This window comes from Pleuronectes platessa, chromosome 3, assembly GCF_947347685.1.
Source record: "Pleuronectes platessa chromosome 3, fPlePla1.1, whole genome shotgun sequence".
In the NCBI taxonomy this organism is placed as follows: domain Eukaryota; kingdom Metazoa; phylum Chordata; class Actinopteri; order Pleuronectiformes; family Pleuronectidae; genus Pleuronectes; species Pleuronectes platessa.
In genome coordinates, this window is record NC_070628.1 from 16,731,718 (window position 1) to 16,748,433 (window position 16,716).

A 16,716-nucleotide genomic window follows, 5' to 3' on the forward strand; every position below is an offset into this window, starting at 1 on the left:
TAATCATTCCTCCTGTTTATACTGGTCATTAAAAGAGCCCTCTCCAAAAGACATGATGACCCACAAGTTTGAGAACACTAAAGAGGCAAAAAAGTAAAGGTTGCATTACCAAATTAAAAGATGACACTACTAAAATCATTTTTCATGAGGAGGAATAAAGAGAAAATGCAAATAAAAAAAATGTATGAAATGTATTCAAGGAAACCTGTAATAAAAAAAAAAGCATCTTCACATTAAAATGAGTCACACCTAAAAGTGATTTCAGTATATAACATCTAAAACTTTGAGAGGCAAGACTCTAGAAGACAATATACTAATAATTATCGTAGATGATATAAATCGCTCACCCCTACTTGAGACTGGACTGTGGTTGTATAAAACTATAAAAACATGCCGTAATCATTCCTCCTGTTTATACTGGTCATTAAAAGAGCCCTCTCCAAAAGACATGATGACCCACATTGTTTTATACAACACAAGCTGATATGACACACTCCCAGAGTGATTTAGTCAAAACAAGTCCTCCGAAGTGCAATCATTGCAGCTCTCTGTGTACTCATGCAAGTATTCAGATGAGGCCCGAGTACAACACATGGTCAAGATTGATTTTTATTGTTAATTTCCACTTGTGCCATTTCTCAAATTCAAATTTCTGCAGTGACTTACATCGAGCAACAGGAATTGGTAGGATGCAAACAGATGTGTCTCGCATCGTCACACACATTAAAAAATAGTAGACACCACGGGAAATACAGTTCATGTACCTGAAATGTTTTTGTTTTTTTGTTGCACGACAGCTGGCTTACACAGCAGTCACACTCACACCCACACACACACACACACACACACATGTTGACTCGACAAGAGAGAAGCAAGGAGGCGTTTGAATTTTGGTTTGAGTGATGCGACATGAAATCTACAAAAAGACTATTCTGTATTCTTTCAGGGTCGTTGGCAAATGTAAAAGGGGGTAAAACATAGAAAAAAAAGGCTGAGCTGTCATAAGGTCACTTGTCAAATCTAGGATGGGTTAACCATAAACACCCAGGGCTCACAACCCACAACATTCCATTGACTCGCGATGGAAAAAACAAGATTGTGGTGATACTGGTAGGATGCTCTATGACGAAACCCAGTCTTGTTTGATGTTTGTAGAACCAACAAACAAACAGGCACACATTATGTGAGAGTCAATTTCACCTATAAAAACAAGGGGCACTCAAAACCGGCACTGGGGTTCCAATAGTCTAAGGTTAGTGAGTGACTACTATATAAAAAAGGCTTATTCCAAATCGGTTACCTGACGTGGGACCTACAGTTCTTATCTGGAGACAAATGTTTGCATCCTTCAGATCACAATGACTGTAATTTATGTTGCTCATATTTGGCGCCTATGTGGATATTAATACTATAATCAGTAGAAAGATTCCAATTTCATGCAACAACAATACAACAACTATTCCACAAAGAAACAACTTACAAACAGGTTGAATTATAGAAAAAAAATAATCTTCACAGTTATGTTTCATCTCACATTCATACATCACAGACCAGATGTGCATGCACAATGGGTCAAAACTGAACACAGTGCAAAAGTGACAGCTTTATCTCGGCTTGTGTTCTAGAAACTGCTTGTATCATCACCCGCAGCTTGTGCTGCTGCAATAAAATTAAGGGGAGAGGGGTTTAGCACTGGTTGATATGAGAGATGGGAACCTTCTACCCTTTCCGTCAGGTGTAATGCAATAGAGGGACAAAAGGCAGACGCTGAACCATATACATAGAAATACATAAAGTGCTTCTGTCAAAAATAAACAAACAATAAAAACAGTACAAAACGGTATCAAGGTATCAAAACAATGCACTTGAGGATGTGGAGGGCACTGGTGCCTCTTGGAACATTAGGATTTCCTGTGGCACAGACCGATGAGCTGGGGTTCCATGTTTGAAAAAAAAAAAGAAAAGCAAAAAAGTTTGTAAAAAAGAAAATGGATGAGTTCAGAGACACGTGGAGGTAAAGAGGGGCAGTTGTCGGGCATTCAACCCAGGATGAGGCTGGACTTGCCCCCGGGGGGATTCCTGCGGCCGGACCCTGATCCTGCAGTGGGCTCCTCAGCTGCTGGGGCCTCCTCGTGATGTTCTGGAGCCGCTTCAGGTTCAGCTGCAAAGTTGTCTGAACACAGGCAGAGAGCGACCGGAGACATTTATTCACACAAGAGAACGGTTTGCCTGGGATGTGCCATTCACCTTCAGTCTTTCACCACTAACTCGTGTACTGTTTGCAGCTATTAAATGCGCATCAAATACACAGAAACATTAAAAAGTCAGACTCTGCTTTCAACCTTCTCATGAACTAACTTGACTGGATACCTTGATATAGACGTCAAAATGACGAGAGGTGTGTATTTGTCAGCCGGCTGTTTTAAAATTACTGGGAACTTTAAGAGTTAAACAATATTAACGTCACAAATCAAAAACAATCCCACGTAAACAAAATGTATTGTGATAACAAAATAACAATTTTCTGACTAATTCAAGTGAAAATGTGTTTATGTGGCTACAGTGTGTGTACATTGGATGAAGTGTGTTATATAGTGTTGTTATGACAAATCCCTGATCTTTTGTAAACCCCACTCTCTCCCATCTGCATGCCGAAGTGTCCTTGGCAAGATACTGAACCCCTAAAAAAAATGGCCCCTCATGAATGTTGAGTGTACTAATTGTAAGTCGCTTTGGACAAAAGCGTCAGCCAAATGACATGTAAGGTAATGTAATGTAATATATCGAATCATTGGCTCAGTCTATTGGGGGAGGGCTCTTCTTATCTAATCAAGTTTGGAGAATAAAGTTTAAAATTACGAGATAAAGGAATAATAGTACAAGAAAAAAGTCTTAATTTTAGGCTCCTTGTCATTTTAGAGGGGGCATATCAGACGATCAGCTGGTCACCTGCATTAATATCAGCAGTGTGGAACATCTGGTTAAGTTATACTTTAGTATAGATTTCACTAACAATAAGGTCAAGATACTTTGGCTCATCAACTCAGCAATAATCAGGACATTGAAAAGATTGTAAAAGGAACTGTCTGTGCTGAAGAAGGAACCGCACTCACCCGGAGGAAGTTGTGACTTTCGTGGATGAGGAAATGATCAACTGAAATCTGCTTACTATTCAAAGTTATGTCCTAGCTTCTCAAGAAACAACCAGATTGGGAATTATAGTGAACGGCTTAATTGCTAAAGGAAAATTACACCTTTATTCTCGTACGACTTTCTTCTCAAGTAAGACTTTCATCTTGAAATCTCTTAATATGGCCTTGAAACTCAATCATACCCTCTGTAGGTGTCGCACACATTAAGTTGAAAGAAAACTAGCGTGCATCAATCTGTCAGCAGGTAGACTGCAGGCAGACACAGCTGAATCAACAGGTGCTTACCATGATCACGCACAGAAATGTCTCCTTCCTAAAAGACAGGGAGAAAAGAAAGTGTTTCAACAGCTTTCATAGGAAATGCTGTATTGTCACAAGTCTACATGAAAAAGAAATACACGTGCTGAATGAAAAAGTATCAGTAGTTATAACCTTTGTGAGGAGTATTAGGAATCAGAGAAGATGTATCACTTCATTAAACTTTCAGTTGCTTCCCTTTATGCTTCCCTCAGCTTCTGCTTAATATCGGTCTACAACTCATGATCTGTAGCCTGATCTTACTGTGGTGGGGGGGGCGTCTGCTGAGCTGTTGGTTCCGCTGTTCCCTCCTCTCCTCAGGGGAGCTGACGGCTCCCCACACAGCACCCCCTTGGGCACTCCTCCTGAAGAACAAGGAGACAGATCGTTTCAGATAGATGCGGCTGCAGATTTTTTCACAGAGACAAATAACACGGTGATGTACGGTCTGTCAGATAATGACAACATCTTCATCAAAGCATTAGATTGAAGCAGGAACAGTCCAGCACAGGCAGTTATAAATGCTCAACAAAATTTTAGCAATCTACAAACCTGTATAATCTCCTGTGGTTACTATTGGCAACAACTCTAAACCTAATTATTACTAAGAAAACTTGAAAGCATAATTTGTGTTCCATGGTCCATTTCAATGTAAATAGTAAATATAGCCCTTTTCTAGTCTTGCTGACCACTCAAAGCACTTTACAGAGCCGTTTGGCCATCCACACATTCACACAGTGCATCTACGTGAAGTACTTTCTTCTTCACACGCCACAAAGCCACTGCCGACAAAGCTATCAGGGGCAATTGAGCTGTCAGAGTCTTGCCCAAGGACATTTCAGTACACAGAATCGGGTAGACTGGGATCGAGCCGCCAGCCCTCTGGTTAGTGGACCACCCGCTCCACCTCCTTAGCCCTAGCCACCCCCTTTCTTCAGTTGGGCAAGACTGTACAACTGCTTTAGATCGTAGGCCAACTGAACACTGACTGCAAATTTGATACCTCACCACACTACCTTGAGGCAGTTCACCGTTGCCACAACAAGAAGTTCTACAGATGGACGCCAGAGATTAGAGTATCAGCACAGTTAACAAAAGGCTGCCATGCTTTTGCTGTTCAGAGTCCTTAATTCCCATCGAAGCCTGACCACATGATGATCCGAGATGAAATGTCAACTAAAGTGACTAAAAGAAACCTTAACAGATGGTAGTATTTATAGTGGCTAAGGGAAAATCTCTGTTGATACTATCACTAAACCCAGATAAAAGGCCCAAATTCATGACTTAAGTAATAGAGTTAATAATGACACAAGAGGTGGGAATACATATTATAGCTGGAGACTACAATCTATTACCAAATAAATTTACAACCACATTTATAAAAGATTATAATCGATGATAAAATAAAATAATGTTCAAAACTCATTTAACTTTTCACAGGCGAAATAGAAAGATGACATAACCTTTAGTCCTGTTGCCTTATCTTAAGGGAACAGGGAACTTATCTTATTTGATCTGTGTTATGTGATTTTTGTGTGTCTTGTGACTGTTGACATTTTTTGTATGCTGCTGTCTTGGCCAGGCTTCCCTTGGAAAAGAGGTCATTGTATCTCAACGGGACCGACCTGGTTAAATAAAGGCAAATAAAATAAAATAATAAAAAAAAAAAAATAACCAAAACATTATGATGCAGGGCAAAGCACAAATAAAGTTTGAGAACACTAAAGAGGCAAAAAAGTAAAGGTTGCATTACCAAATTAAAACATGACACTACTAAAATCATAATTGAGAAAAAGGAGATTACGGAGAGCAAACTTGTATGTCATTTTTCATGAGGAGGAATAAAGAGAAAATGCAAATAAAAAAATGTATGAAATGTATTCAAGGAAACCTGTAATAAAACAAGCATCTTAACATTAAAATGAGTCACACCTAAAAGTGATTTCAGTATATAACATCTAAAACTTTGAGAGGCAAGACTCTAGAAGACGATATACTAATAATTTTTTTACCAATTTTAAAAATAGTATGTAGCTATGCATTCTGCTTAAAAACGATGACAAAGTTAACAGAATGTAAATGTTTATAAAAGTTCTTTATAATAATATGGAAGTAAGTAAATGTCACTCTCGAAAAGAGTAGATCAGCCGTTTGAGTAGGACTGGAAGTGTACTTAAGGGAAGTCATTTAACAACTAACTCTAGATACTATGGAGAATTTGCATCGGTTATATTCAAGATTATTTATTACTCCAAATGAATGCATCAGTTAAGTCAGGTTACTGGATGAAATGCAGCGAGATAAAGGCAAACCATTCCCACTTTCTTTTTTTTGCCCCATTTTAAAATCTTTTGGCATTCAGTCAGAGTAACAGTGAGTATTATGGGTATTAATATGTAAAAAACTATGATTCCTGTGTACTTTATACTTGGAAAATACCTACACAGCTATGGCCGGAAACGGTTCAGTATCCATCAGTAACCAACAGTTCAGACGTTGGACATTTCACACTTAAACACCAAATCTTGTGTTTCATGATGTTGGCAACGATAGACAAGATGCCATCGAGATCCTTCAGGGGGAAAAAAAGAGGAAAGTTGCATCCTATTGACATAACTGCCTGAGATGAGGAAGCACGTTAACATGACCTTTATGTGGGGTCACTCCCACACAACACCGGTGTCCTATTGTTTACTTGTGAGCCCAGATGCTTGAAGCTTCCCTTTCACACTGAATGTCCTTATAGATCTCTGTTAACAAAATGTTTTCCGGCCTATGAATCGTTTCGATTTCGTTTTCAATCCCTTTCGCCACAGGCTCATTGTCACTGCATTGGACATGAGTGGGACTACACTTGTTCTATGACATTTTATTGAATTTGAAACAGTTTGTAGTAGGCTCTTTGGAATCATGTCTGAGTGTGATTGAGTTAGCCTGCTACATTTGTGTAAAGCAGTATAGTCAAATTTTGACAAAGAAGTCCAGCAAGATTATTTACCCAATGTATTAGTTTAAGATTATACCTATTAATATATTAAATAAATAAACTATTATCTGATTATACCATCATTTTAAAGATGGCCCAGCCTCTCGGTCACTACCATGCAAGTGCAGCTGTCTGAGTATAAACTGTGCATGACAGAGGACAACACAGCCCTTCACTGAGTCGCTCTGTGAAGCTGAGCTGAGGTCAGATCAGAGAAAAACACTCAGTAATCATAAGAAAACTGCTTAGAAAAAGTGCATGCCTTTGAGGGACAAATGCCAGGCTGACGAAACTTTGATCAAGGATCAATAATACTGTCATGACAAAGCTGATTGAAATCAACCAGTGAGAGAAGTAAAAGGAGGAACTGGGAAATGAGGCCACACTGAATTAAACCAACCTACAAAACAATGTCTTTTTTTGAAAGTGGGAAGTAAAAGGAGGAGGAAGGAAATGTGAAAATAAAACATATTAAAGCTTTGCCAAACACTCAGCCTGTGTTAGTGACTGATAAGACCACCTTTCTTCTTTGGGGAGAAATGTAAACTAGGCTATTTTTAAATCAGCTTATTTTGTCTGTTCAGCTACCAATACATCCTCAACTTGAGGTGTCTGTTACAATACAATCTGTGGATTTTGAGAGTTCTCCACATGACACACACTTAAAACCTGCATTTGTTTTTTCATCCCTGCCATTATGCTGTCATGTTCTGTGGTCAGTGAACACAAATAACCACTGGATCAACATTCAATAAGCACTTCAGAATTACACTGTGGTGATAATAATGGAGGCATTCGCTGGTTTTAGCTTGTCGTATTAGTTCTCCTAATTATCAGACAACATCAAGTGCTCAGTGCAGACCATGAAATCCAGTCTGTTTTCAATAGAAAGCCTCTGTTATAAGCGGCCAACTGCTGTTTTGGCAAATGATAAGTTGTAGTATGAAGTTCAAAAAGTCTTGCATACTTGTTAAATTACATTTGTTGCCTGAAGATCATCTAGGAACATCGCTGGAGTTTAGTTAACTTGGAGCTGGCCTGTTTCTTATTGTGATTCCACCGTCCCAAAAAATAAATGGCGGCACTCTACAGGCCAAAGATAATATATTCTCATCAAATTCACCCATACTTGATAAGTAACATTATCTATTTTAGATGGGATGGTGTACTTACTTGCAAAATAACCATTGATTTTATTGTATTAATGTTTCATTGTATATAAAAGCTAACTGGCTTCACCTACACTGAGAACTAGGAAATGCACTGCAGGCTCGAAATAAGCTCAAGAGACATCTCTTAAAAAAGATGTTTTCAGCTTAAAGGTGGTTTGTCTTTGTTTGTCTGTTTGTGCGGTAAACAATGCTTCAAGATACTGGGAACCACTGCTCTAGGTAAAGCTTGCCAATTTAATTCATGACAAACATTATATCTTCTATTATATTTCATTTTGCTATGCATGTTTCTACATTAAAAAATTATTCTACATTTTCGATTCTAATGTTTAATTGAATTGTGATGAATGTATCACAGGTGCTGATCTTAGAATATACTCTTTTAATTCCATAATTAACTCTGTGATCTAACAAGGACATGAGGCCACTCATGAATATTTCAGATTCCCACATGGTGAGAAGAATACTGATTAGTAGAGAAACAGCAATGTTTGCATTTGTTATGACTGAAAGAGAAACAATGAATCATTAGGGAACCTCAACCTGTTCTGTGATGGTTAGCAGTAACCGCTGCAGAAAGAAAATTGTACCCATATGCATTTTATTTGTGGAATCAGCTGACTGAGGTTTTGAGATGCCTGGGAATGCAGAGAGCATTAAGACAAAACCCTGTCACATGTTATCATTGATTTAATGCCACTCATGTCGCACCATCTGTCAATATACGTTAGATATGCACAGCTGAGACACATCTTTTTGTAGCTGAGGCTGAATGTACCTGGTGGGTTGTTCCTTCGATTAGCGTAGGGGTCTTCTGGCTCATCGAAAACACTGGAAGCCATCTTGTTTTTTCGGACGGGAGGTTTCTCCTCATCTGGACCAAGCGAAAAGTTGGAGCCGCCACCCGGTGGGCGCAGAACCCTGAAAAGAGACAGATGGTCAACACCGTTACTGATAGCTGGAGCTCAGTGGCTGGTTCTTCTCCCCACTCTAAAATAAAAACGGACAAGAATGAATCAATGAGAAATGAATCTCCATCTACACTTGTGCCAATAAAGATCAACAGTTTATTTTAGTTGAAGACATTTAACGTTTTTGCTACTCTTGTGTTTCTGCAACCAAACAAAGTGGTTGTACAGTATCTTTGCACCGTCTGGTCTGATTCAAGTTCCCAAAAGTGAAGCCAATCGCCCCCTGGTGGCTGGCTGCAGTATAGGTCACAAATCCCATCTCTTCTATGTTAATGGTCTCTTGTGGTTCCAAGAATCTGTAAGAGTAGAACAGGAGGTAGAGCCTTCAGCTACCAGGCTCCTCTCCTGTGGAACCAGCTCCCACTATGGGTTCTGGAGGAAGAAACCATCTCTACATTTAAGCTTAAAATTAAAATGTTCCTCTTTGATACAGCCTAAAGTTAGAGCTGGATCAGGTGAGTCCTGAACCATCCCTTGGTTAAGCTGCTGTAGGTTTAGACTGCTGGAGCAACTGCCATCATGCACTGAGCACTTCTCCCCTTCTTTCTGTCACTCTGCCCCCCGTCATTTATTTATTTTACTACATCTCACTAACTATGGAGCTTTCCCCTCCCATAGTCTCTCTCTCTCTCTCTCTCTCTCTCTCTCTCTCTCTCTCTTTGCAGGTATCTATGACTCCAGAGCTGCAGGATAACAATTATTATTATTATTATTAATAATTCTTGCTGGTATCAATAACCTATTAAAACTTTTATTGTTTTCATTATAACTAGTAAGAGTATCTCTCCTCCCCATTTTCCCCTGCCCACCCCGACCAGTCGAGGCAGATGTGGCCCACATTGAGTCTGGCTCCAGAGGTTTCTTCCAGTTAATGAGGGACTTTTTTCTCCCCACAGTCACCAAAGTGCTGCTCATTGTGGGAACTGTTAGGTTCCTCTATAAATATTAGGGTCTTGGCCTTTTTTGTAAAGTGCCTTGAGATAATGTATGTTATGATTTGGCATAAACTCTGCTCCAAATGTGCAAGACTTCATCGTTCATATCCGAGATATTAAAGCTTCATTTCAGGATAGTGGGATTGGGTGGAAAGACTTTGTCCATCGTTATAAACAATATGTGTTGTTGGTCAAACCCATTTGTATCCCAATGCGATACAGTTCAACAACACTATTAACTACAGTCAGCAAAGTGACATTCTTAAGAGTAGGATTTATTGAAGGCTGATGTGTTGGATGTTTTAACAACAAAAGTCCTGCCATGTACCAATAAAATTTTTCTCTGAACTTCAGTTATAACTACATAGTCCTCACACACTGCAGTAAATGTATTAGTCTAATACACATTTGTGTTTTTTCTCACATTGTCATCGTTGAGCTATGCTTTCATAAATCTCTCGTTTGGTTTAGAATTATGAATTTAAAATATTAACTATTGTATAATTGGAATGTAACTGGAAAATAAGTGGACTGCTTCCTCTGCACCTCCTTGCTGAAATAGGGCTAGCCAATAAAACAATAATTGCAATATTATTTTGCTCAATAGCAATAGGAAAAATGTCGGATATATATGATTGATTGATGATGAGGCGGTTTAACACAGAACTTATCCACCTCAGATTTGAGTCTTACAACTTTTCAAAGAAATAATGGGATAATAATCAATATCGATTTGATCTTGCTCTGATTATATATGGCCCATCGTGGATAGAGCTCGGGCTGATGTCAGGTGTGGTCAGCAGGAACAGGGCCTCGCCTCAGTGGGAGCACATGCAGGGCAGACTGGAGGATGTTTGACTGGAGCTGCCTCACTGATGATCAGACAAACCACAGGGGCCTCGCCCATCTGTCCTTTACTTTTTCTCCCGATAGACACAATCCCCTCGCTGAGGAAACACGCGACACACGCACGCTGGTGTGAGAGGCCCACGTAGTTAACGCCGGGCACAGAGCAGACTGGTGTGCACCTGCTAGCTCTGCAGCATCTCCACAAAAAGGGAGTGGGCTATCGTGCTAGCCAACGTTCATAACGGTACGTTCTAACGGACAAAAACGTGAAGGTGTGGTACCGAGCTTTATCCCGGAATGATCCACCAGTGATCATTTAATCCCACATCGAGGATCTCATCACAGGCAGCGACTATAACAAGCATGTCCTACAGTGCACATGCTGCGCTGTGTGTGGTAACAGCAGAGGATGCAGGACTTGTGGGATGGATGGATGGTGGCTAGCAGCTGGAATGGAACCGTCCGGACGACGCCTTTTACCTGGAACTGCTTTTGGAGCCGGGCTCCATCCCTTGAAAGTTCTTGGTAGTCGTCATGTCTGCACAAGAAGAGGCGAAGTGTTAATTTAAAAAAGAAGACACGGAAAATGGCTCTATCATTAGCAGCTCCTTTATCATTGTCTACCCGGGCCGGTGGTTCTCAGTAGTCAACCTGCCTCCTCCAGCCTGACGACACCACACCGTCGCAGAAGATGCCTCACTTCCGCTCCGCTCTTCAAAATAACACACATTAACCTCACGAGTGCAGGTTATCTAGTTCCGTGAGAAGCTGAAAATGAGTCACATCTAAATACTGATTTAATATCTACGCGTTTTATAGAGGAGTGTTTGTTGAATTTGCCCCCTTAATGAAACAAAAACCACACACTTGCGTTTTAATTTGAGGAGGAGAAGTCTGTACTTCCGGTGACGCTACGGCTTCAAAGTGTGGCAGCAGTGCAGGCTGTGGTTTCTACACCCAAGCACCGCCCACAAGTGGACAGCTTCTCCTGTGATTGGATCCTGGCACAGCGATCAAGCCTGTGATTGGCTTGAGTGGTTACATGAAAAAAACACATAGTAATGCAAGTTTGACTCATAAATCCACTATCAGATTTCATCAAAAAACTATCATATATCAATCTGTGTGGTTATATATATTTATATATATATATATATATATATATATAACAAATAAAAGGGTCAAATCAAGTCAATTGACAAACCACTTTTGAAGAAGTTAACTAGAAGCATGTCTTCCTCTCTACAAACTTAAGATGTAACAAGTTATTGTATTAATTAAACTTTCAAACTTAGCTGTGCCTTTCCTAATATAGGGATTAAGTCAAAAATGATCCATTGGGCACACATGGCTTGATGGTAATTATAACACTGCCCCCTCTTCTCCAAAATGCTGACACTTTAAAACTGACGTCTTGATGTCAAAGGCACAAGGAGTGCTGACTAAGTTACATTATCAGTTTTAAAACAATTCCTGCCCAACTAAAGTTGTGCTGTTATTCAAGGACAATCGTTTCTTTATTTTTAAATATATTCAAAGAAATGCATTTCAAACTTAGAATACATTTAAATGATATGGACATGAGCCGGTTTTCACACCGCTGGTTAAGCTGAATACTGAATACTGTTCATCCAGTATCAGGTTTGGCTCATGTGCTGGAGCTTAAAGAAATCCCCTTGAACGGGGAAAAAAGCATTCAGGCTTTTATATTTAAATTTGTTTTATTTTACTGAGAATGCAGATGCTTTTATCTCAGTTAGTATTATTTACCCAACAGATATCTGCTGTTTTAAGAATCCTAAAGTATCCATAAAACAAACAACAGGGACATGTGTTAAAAAAAACTCAATTTATTTCAATACTACATTTTCATAACAGATGTCAGTGAATTTAAAATGCAGGCTTACTTGACAACAATAACAAAATTCCATCTGAATCAGAACCTCAATGACATAAGTATAAAAACAAAAACAAGGACCAAGAAATTTATTTTTGAAAATGTCTACAAAGAAAAGAAAAGAAATAAACCACAAGAAGCTTTTAATTTCTTCGGCACATTAGACATACTGCCGCTCACGAGTTGTCTACACCGTGCAGTTCAGAAATTTCATTATGTGAATGACAGCGTGATGAAACCTATCTACACCAACTGTGCTGCTGTCTTCCAGCATTTTGAAAAAGTATTCCACTTGATGGTATCAACACTGGTCACGAGCATTTGAAGACTTGGCTTAATAAACATGTTCAGGATGAAAAGGGGAGGTAGGGATGTTTGTAGGAAACAGTCTTTAAAGAGAGAAGCCACCGGTTTGCTGTTGGAACACATCAATCGTATCTTCATCCTCCATTTCTAGCTGCAAGAGAAAGTGAGATGGAGTGTGCTTGTTAATAAAGTAAGAACAAGTGTTATATTCCAGTGTGTTTACTTCAATTTAAGTAGATAAATGACACAGTACAGTTGACTGTCCTTTCACAGCTGCAACGTGCTGTCTGTAGTCTGCACTAGATCTTTATACAATACCAGTAACACATTGGTACAAACACTGGCCAGTGTGTCTCCCTTTCGGTCAGTTACAGGTATAAAGTAAAAGATGAGAGCTGGTGTTTGAAGGCTGGTTCACATCCAGCAACTCTTTCTACACGTTGATTTGTTTCTTTACATTAGTTTCCCCCCCGTGTGTTAGATCAATTGTTGATTTGTCAGCAGGATTGTGCAAAAACGGATAAACCGATTTCCACTAAACTTGGAGAGATAGAGCATGAGCCTGGTAGGAACTGAATGTGGATGCGGATTAGGAGTTCCTTGAGTTTCTTTTCACGTTCTTTAACTATATTCATGATAAACTATGCATTTGAGCTTTTCTTTTATATATATATATTTCTACTATGAGAGTGAACATTCATGTGAAGGATTATTTGGCTTTGGAGGAGATACGTGCTCAACTTTGTGCTACTAAGTGTTCAATACTAATAGTTAAGTTGCATTTCAGTATAACTGTTTTGTAATTTAAAGTTACAAGCATTGTGTTAACTGTTTGAAAGTACTGTTATTTAACCCCTCAATGTTGGCAACCACTGAATTGCACTAAGAAAATTTATTTCAACTGTAATTTTAAAGTAGCCTTGCTAAGGTTTTCACTTTTGGTAATCCTGTTGTCTTACCACATTATTTTTTTCAAACACCCTGATATATATTCCACCATTACAAATGGCAAACAATAAAATCATTATACAGTGTTTATAATAAACGGTGAAGTTATTATACATCCTCTTATTCAGAAAAAGTTCATGAATACAAAAATTGATCGTAATCATGATCGTCTGTAGGCTGAACAGGTGGGTGTAGTCTTACCTGAGAGGGCGTGTCTGTTTCATTGATGGGCTGACCATCAAATCGAAATCGTATTTGCCTCATAGAAAGCCCCTGTGTGGACAGATGAGAAACATTGCTCAAAATATCGAAAATTATCCATATGTTTCACGGAGATGACAGAGGTAAAGATGCCCAAACATTATCCTTCCTGAAACCAACCTACACGTTTGTGAGACAACTAGTGAGAGATTCTTAAAGGGATAGTTCACCCCAAAATGGAAATTCACTGATTGTCTACTCATGTCGATGGAGGGGTAAAAAGCATTGCAGCCAAATCCATTACAATTTAATTAAATGGTGACCACTTCTTCAAATTCAGAAGAACATAAAATGCCTCCATACTGATCCTGTGAAGTCACCCAAGTGTCTGCTAGCCCTAAGGTTCAAATTCGACACGAAACAAGGTCCTTTACACAATGTATTTAGCCAAAACGTCAAATTTGAATATTGGCGCTTACAGTCACTTGGATGGTATCACACAACCACTATGAAACAACTTAATTTGTTCATGTTTGAAAAGGTGGTCAGCATTTAATTCTATTGATTTTGCTGCAACGCTGTTATGTCCTGAAACTCCAAAAGTGTTTTGTGGACTGGACCAATTCAGCCACCCCTCCATCGGCATGGTGGTGAGTAGACAATGAGGTGATTTTCATTGTTCTGTGAACTATCCCTTTAAGTCTTGCAAAGTTTGTCTGCACCCAAAATCGTATCATGAGTAGCATCACACGTGTGTAACGGTCTTACCTGTCGTTCGCAGTAAGCTTTCATCAGTTTGCTGAGAGGAGTGTGCCTTTTGATCTTGAACTGCACCACGGAGCCGTCCTGGCCTGCCACCTTCAGGTTGATGTGCTCATTGTTCTCCGTCTTCACTCCCTCCTGAAACACAGGGTGCAGAGAGTCAAGCTGCGGTGTAGATGTGATGCAGGGAGGAACACGACTCCGGTTCAAATATGGCCTCAAACATCTTTAAAGTGCATGCACCCCCACCCCCCCTCAAAGCCCTTTTAGCCTTTGCAGACTACTGAGGATTCATGTACAGCTTGTACCCCATTGATTTAAATCTTCTATATAAATAAAGTTCAACATCATTGAAGTGCAACCATACGTAAAGTCAGCTCCTCTCTGCCCGACTGCACTTAACTCCGAATCTGCGTGATCACTGAGCGCGGAGAGAGTGGGGTTCCATTACAACTTCAACGCTAGCATTAGCATGTAACGTTAGCATTGAGCAATCGACAATGGCCTGCTAATTCTGCTCGAACCCAACGACCTGCCCAGGGAGGAAAACGCATCTTGCACAGATAAATCCCTCTTCTCCCGACACAGAGAGAGTTTAACTTGTAAACTGCGTAGTTTAACTTTTTAGTATTGAGGTAAGTTTATTTTTTTTCTTTCTCCATCAGATCATTCATTTAGTCCCGTAGCGGTCTCGCTGTGCTACTCCCTCTTGTTAACGCCATCCATGTATAAACGGTTATATCGCCTCATGCTGCATGGTCCTCACTAATACCTATATCAGCTTTAGTGCACGTGTGGATGCAGCGTATTTAAGATGACCACAAATTCCTATTTATTTCCCGACGCAAGGGTCTGCAACACGTTAGCTTATTATGCTAACGTAGCCCGTTAGCTTGCTAGCTCGGGGGCTCTGTTCTTCGGTTAGATTTCTCTGTGATTCCGCGGTCGTGGACGCATCGGCGGCACACGGCGGTGTTTCGAGGTGTAAACCGAACAATGATGGCGCAAGGATGAGCTGCACAAAGTCAACAAACCCCCCAGAACAAAAGCCGCTGCTCACCTTGGGTTTCTCGTCTGCCATGGCTGCCGCTGTCTGTCTGCGCCTGTTCTGCTGCGGCTGCGCTGTCCGGCGCGCCACTTTGCGTCGGGCTGCTGGGAGGCGCTCAAACACGGCCGCGCCACAACGAATGGCTGTGCGCCCAGGAAGTATACTGTACCCATTCAGTCTATATACCAGACCCATGTCAGCTCAACCACGCGGGTCTACATCATGATGCGAAATGCACAAATAGGTATTTTATTACGATTCATTATTATAACTATTGACACCAAATATATTGCTCAGTGTACGTACTGAGGGGGGTATTTTTTTAGATATTATAATATTTAGGGCCCGAGCACTGACAGTAACTGACAGATAGTGAAATTGTAAGGATTATTATTATTTTTCAGGCAAATGAATTGGCTTTTTGAGGGCTCTAACATAAAATTTGACAGTGGTGAAAATGATTTGTATATGTATTTGTTCTTCATTTATATATATTTTTTGTTTTTAATTTAATAAAAATAAAAAAAACATTTACCTCCTGCAGAAGTTGACTGCGCATCTCCTGCGCACCTCATTTAATTTAATTCAATTATTTTAATTTTAGGTGGTTGAAGTTCTGCCAAATTTAGAGACAAAGTATCTTGTCAAGGACACTTCGGCATGCAGATAGCAAGACGGAGAATCGAACCCCCAACCATCTTGTTGGCAAGCACTCTACCCCCTAGGCCACACCGCCTTTGGATTATATTGGATTACCTGGTCATTCCCATGAGAAACTAAGCACAGGAAGAAGATGGACCCATTATTTTGTGCGTGTTTATAACATTTAAGAGAAAACCCTGTATTTTCTACTTTACTATATATATTTGACAGCCATCCTTAAAAGTGACTTTTATATTTTAGAAACTGGATAGAAAACATGGCCCAAAGCCTTACAATCCTTTTGATTATGCCATCTTATGCTGTTGTTTTAAGGGACAATAATACATCGCTGTTAATAAATAATATTTTCCTCTGTTTTGTTTGAACCAGGTCGATGGTCAATGAACGCCTGTCATTGCTTTGTCTTTACTGAAGTTCGACTTTTCCTGTAATTTCTGATATGTTATCTTATATTATAGTGGATGATCATGATGTGTATTTACATTGTTTCTTTTTAATTTTGGGATTTTAATGTGTAAACTGTCTTTCA

The 16,716-nt window shown here is 39.7% G+C and overlaps 2 protein-coding genes across 3 annotated transcripts; both read right to left on the bottom strand.

Annotated features, from left to right (window-relative positions):
• Positions 1-591: 591 nt before the first annotated feature.
• Positions 592-11,041, bottom strand: jpt1a (Jupiter microtubule associated homolog 1a). Of its 2 annotated transcripts, XM_053419205.1 has the most exons (6): positions 10,987-11,041; positions 10,843-10,900; positions 8,386-8,528; positions 3,714-3,814; positions 3,438-3,465; positions 592-2,173 (listed from the first exon to the last, which is right to left on the bottom strand). In XM_053419205.1, the coding sequence occupies exons 2-6, from the start codon at positions 10,896-10,898 to the stop codon at positions 2,040-2,042; spliced, it is 462 nt and encodes a 153-aa protein (XP_053275180.1). In that variant the 5' UTR covers positions 10,899-10,900; positions 10,987-11,041; the 3' UTR covers positions 592-2,039. The 2 variants fall into 2 exon arrangements, with proteins under 2 accessions (XP_053275180.1, XP_053275179.1); XM_053419204.1 differs by having other exon boundaries at positions 10,843-11,016.
• A 1,155-nt stretch (positions 11,042-12,196) lies between these two features.
• On the bottom strand, positions 12,197-15,625 carry sumo2a (small ubiquitin like modifier 2a). Its single transcript, XM_053419206.1, has 4 exons — positions 15,537-15,625; positions 14,483-14,614; positions 13,715-13,786; positions 12,197-12,716 (listed from the first exon to the last, which is right to left on the bottom strand). Exons 1-4 carry the CDS (start codon positions 15,555-15,557, stop codon positions 12,651-12,653), a joined length of 291 nt encoding a protein of 96 aa, XP_053275181.1. The 5' UTR covers positions 15,558-15,625; the 3' UTR covers positions 12,197-12,650.
• Between the last annotated feature and the right edge of the window lie 1,091 nt (positions 15,626-16,716).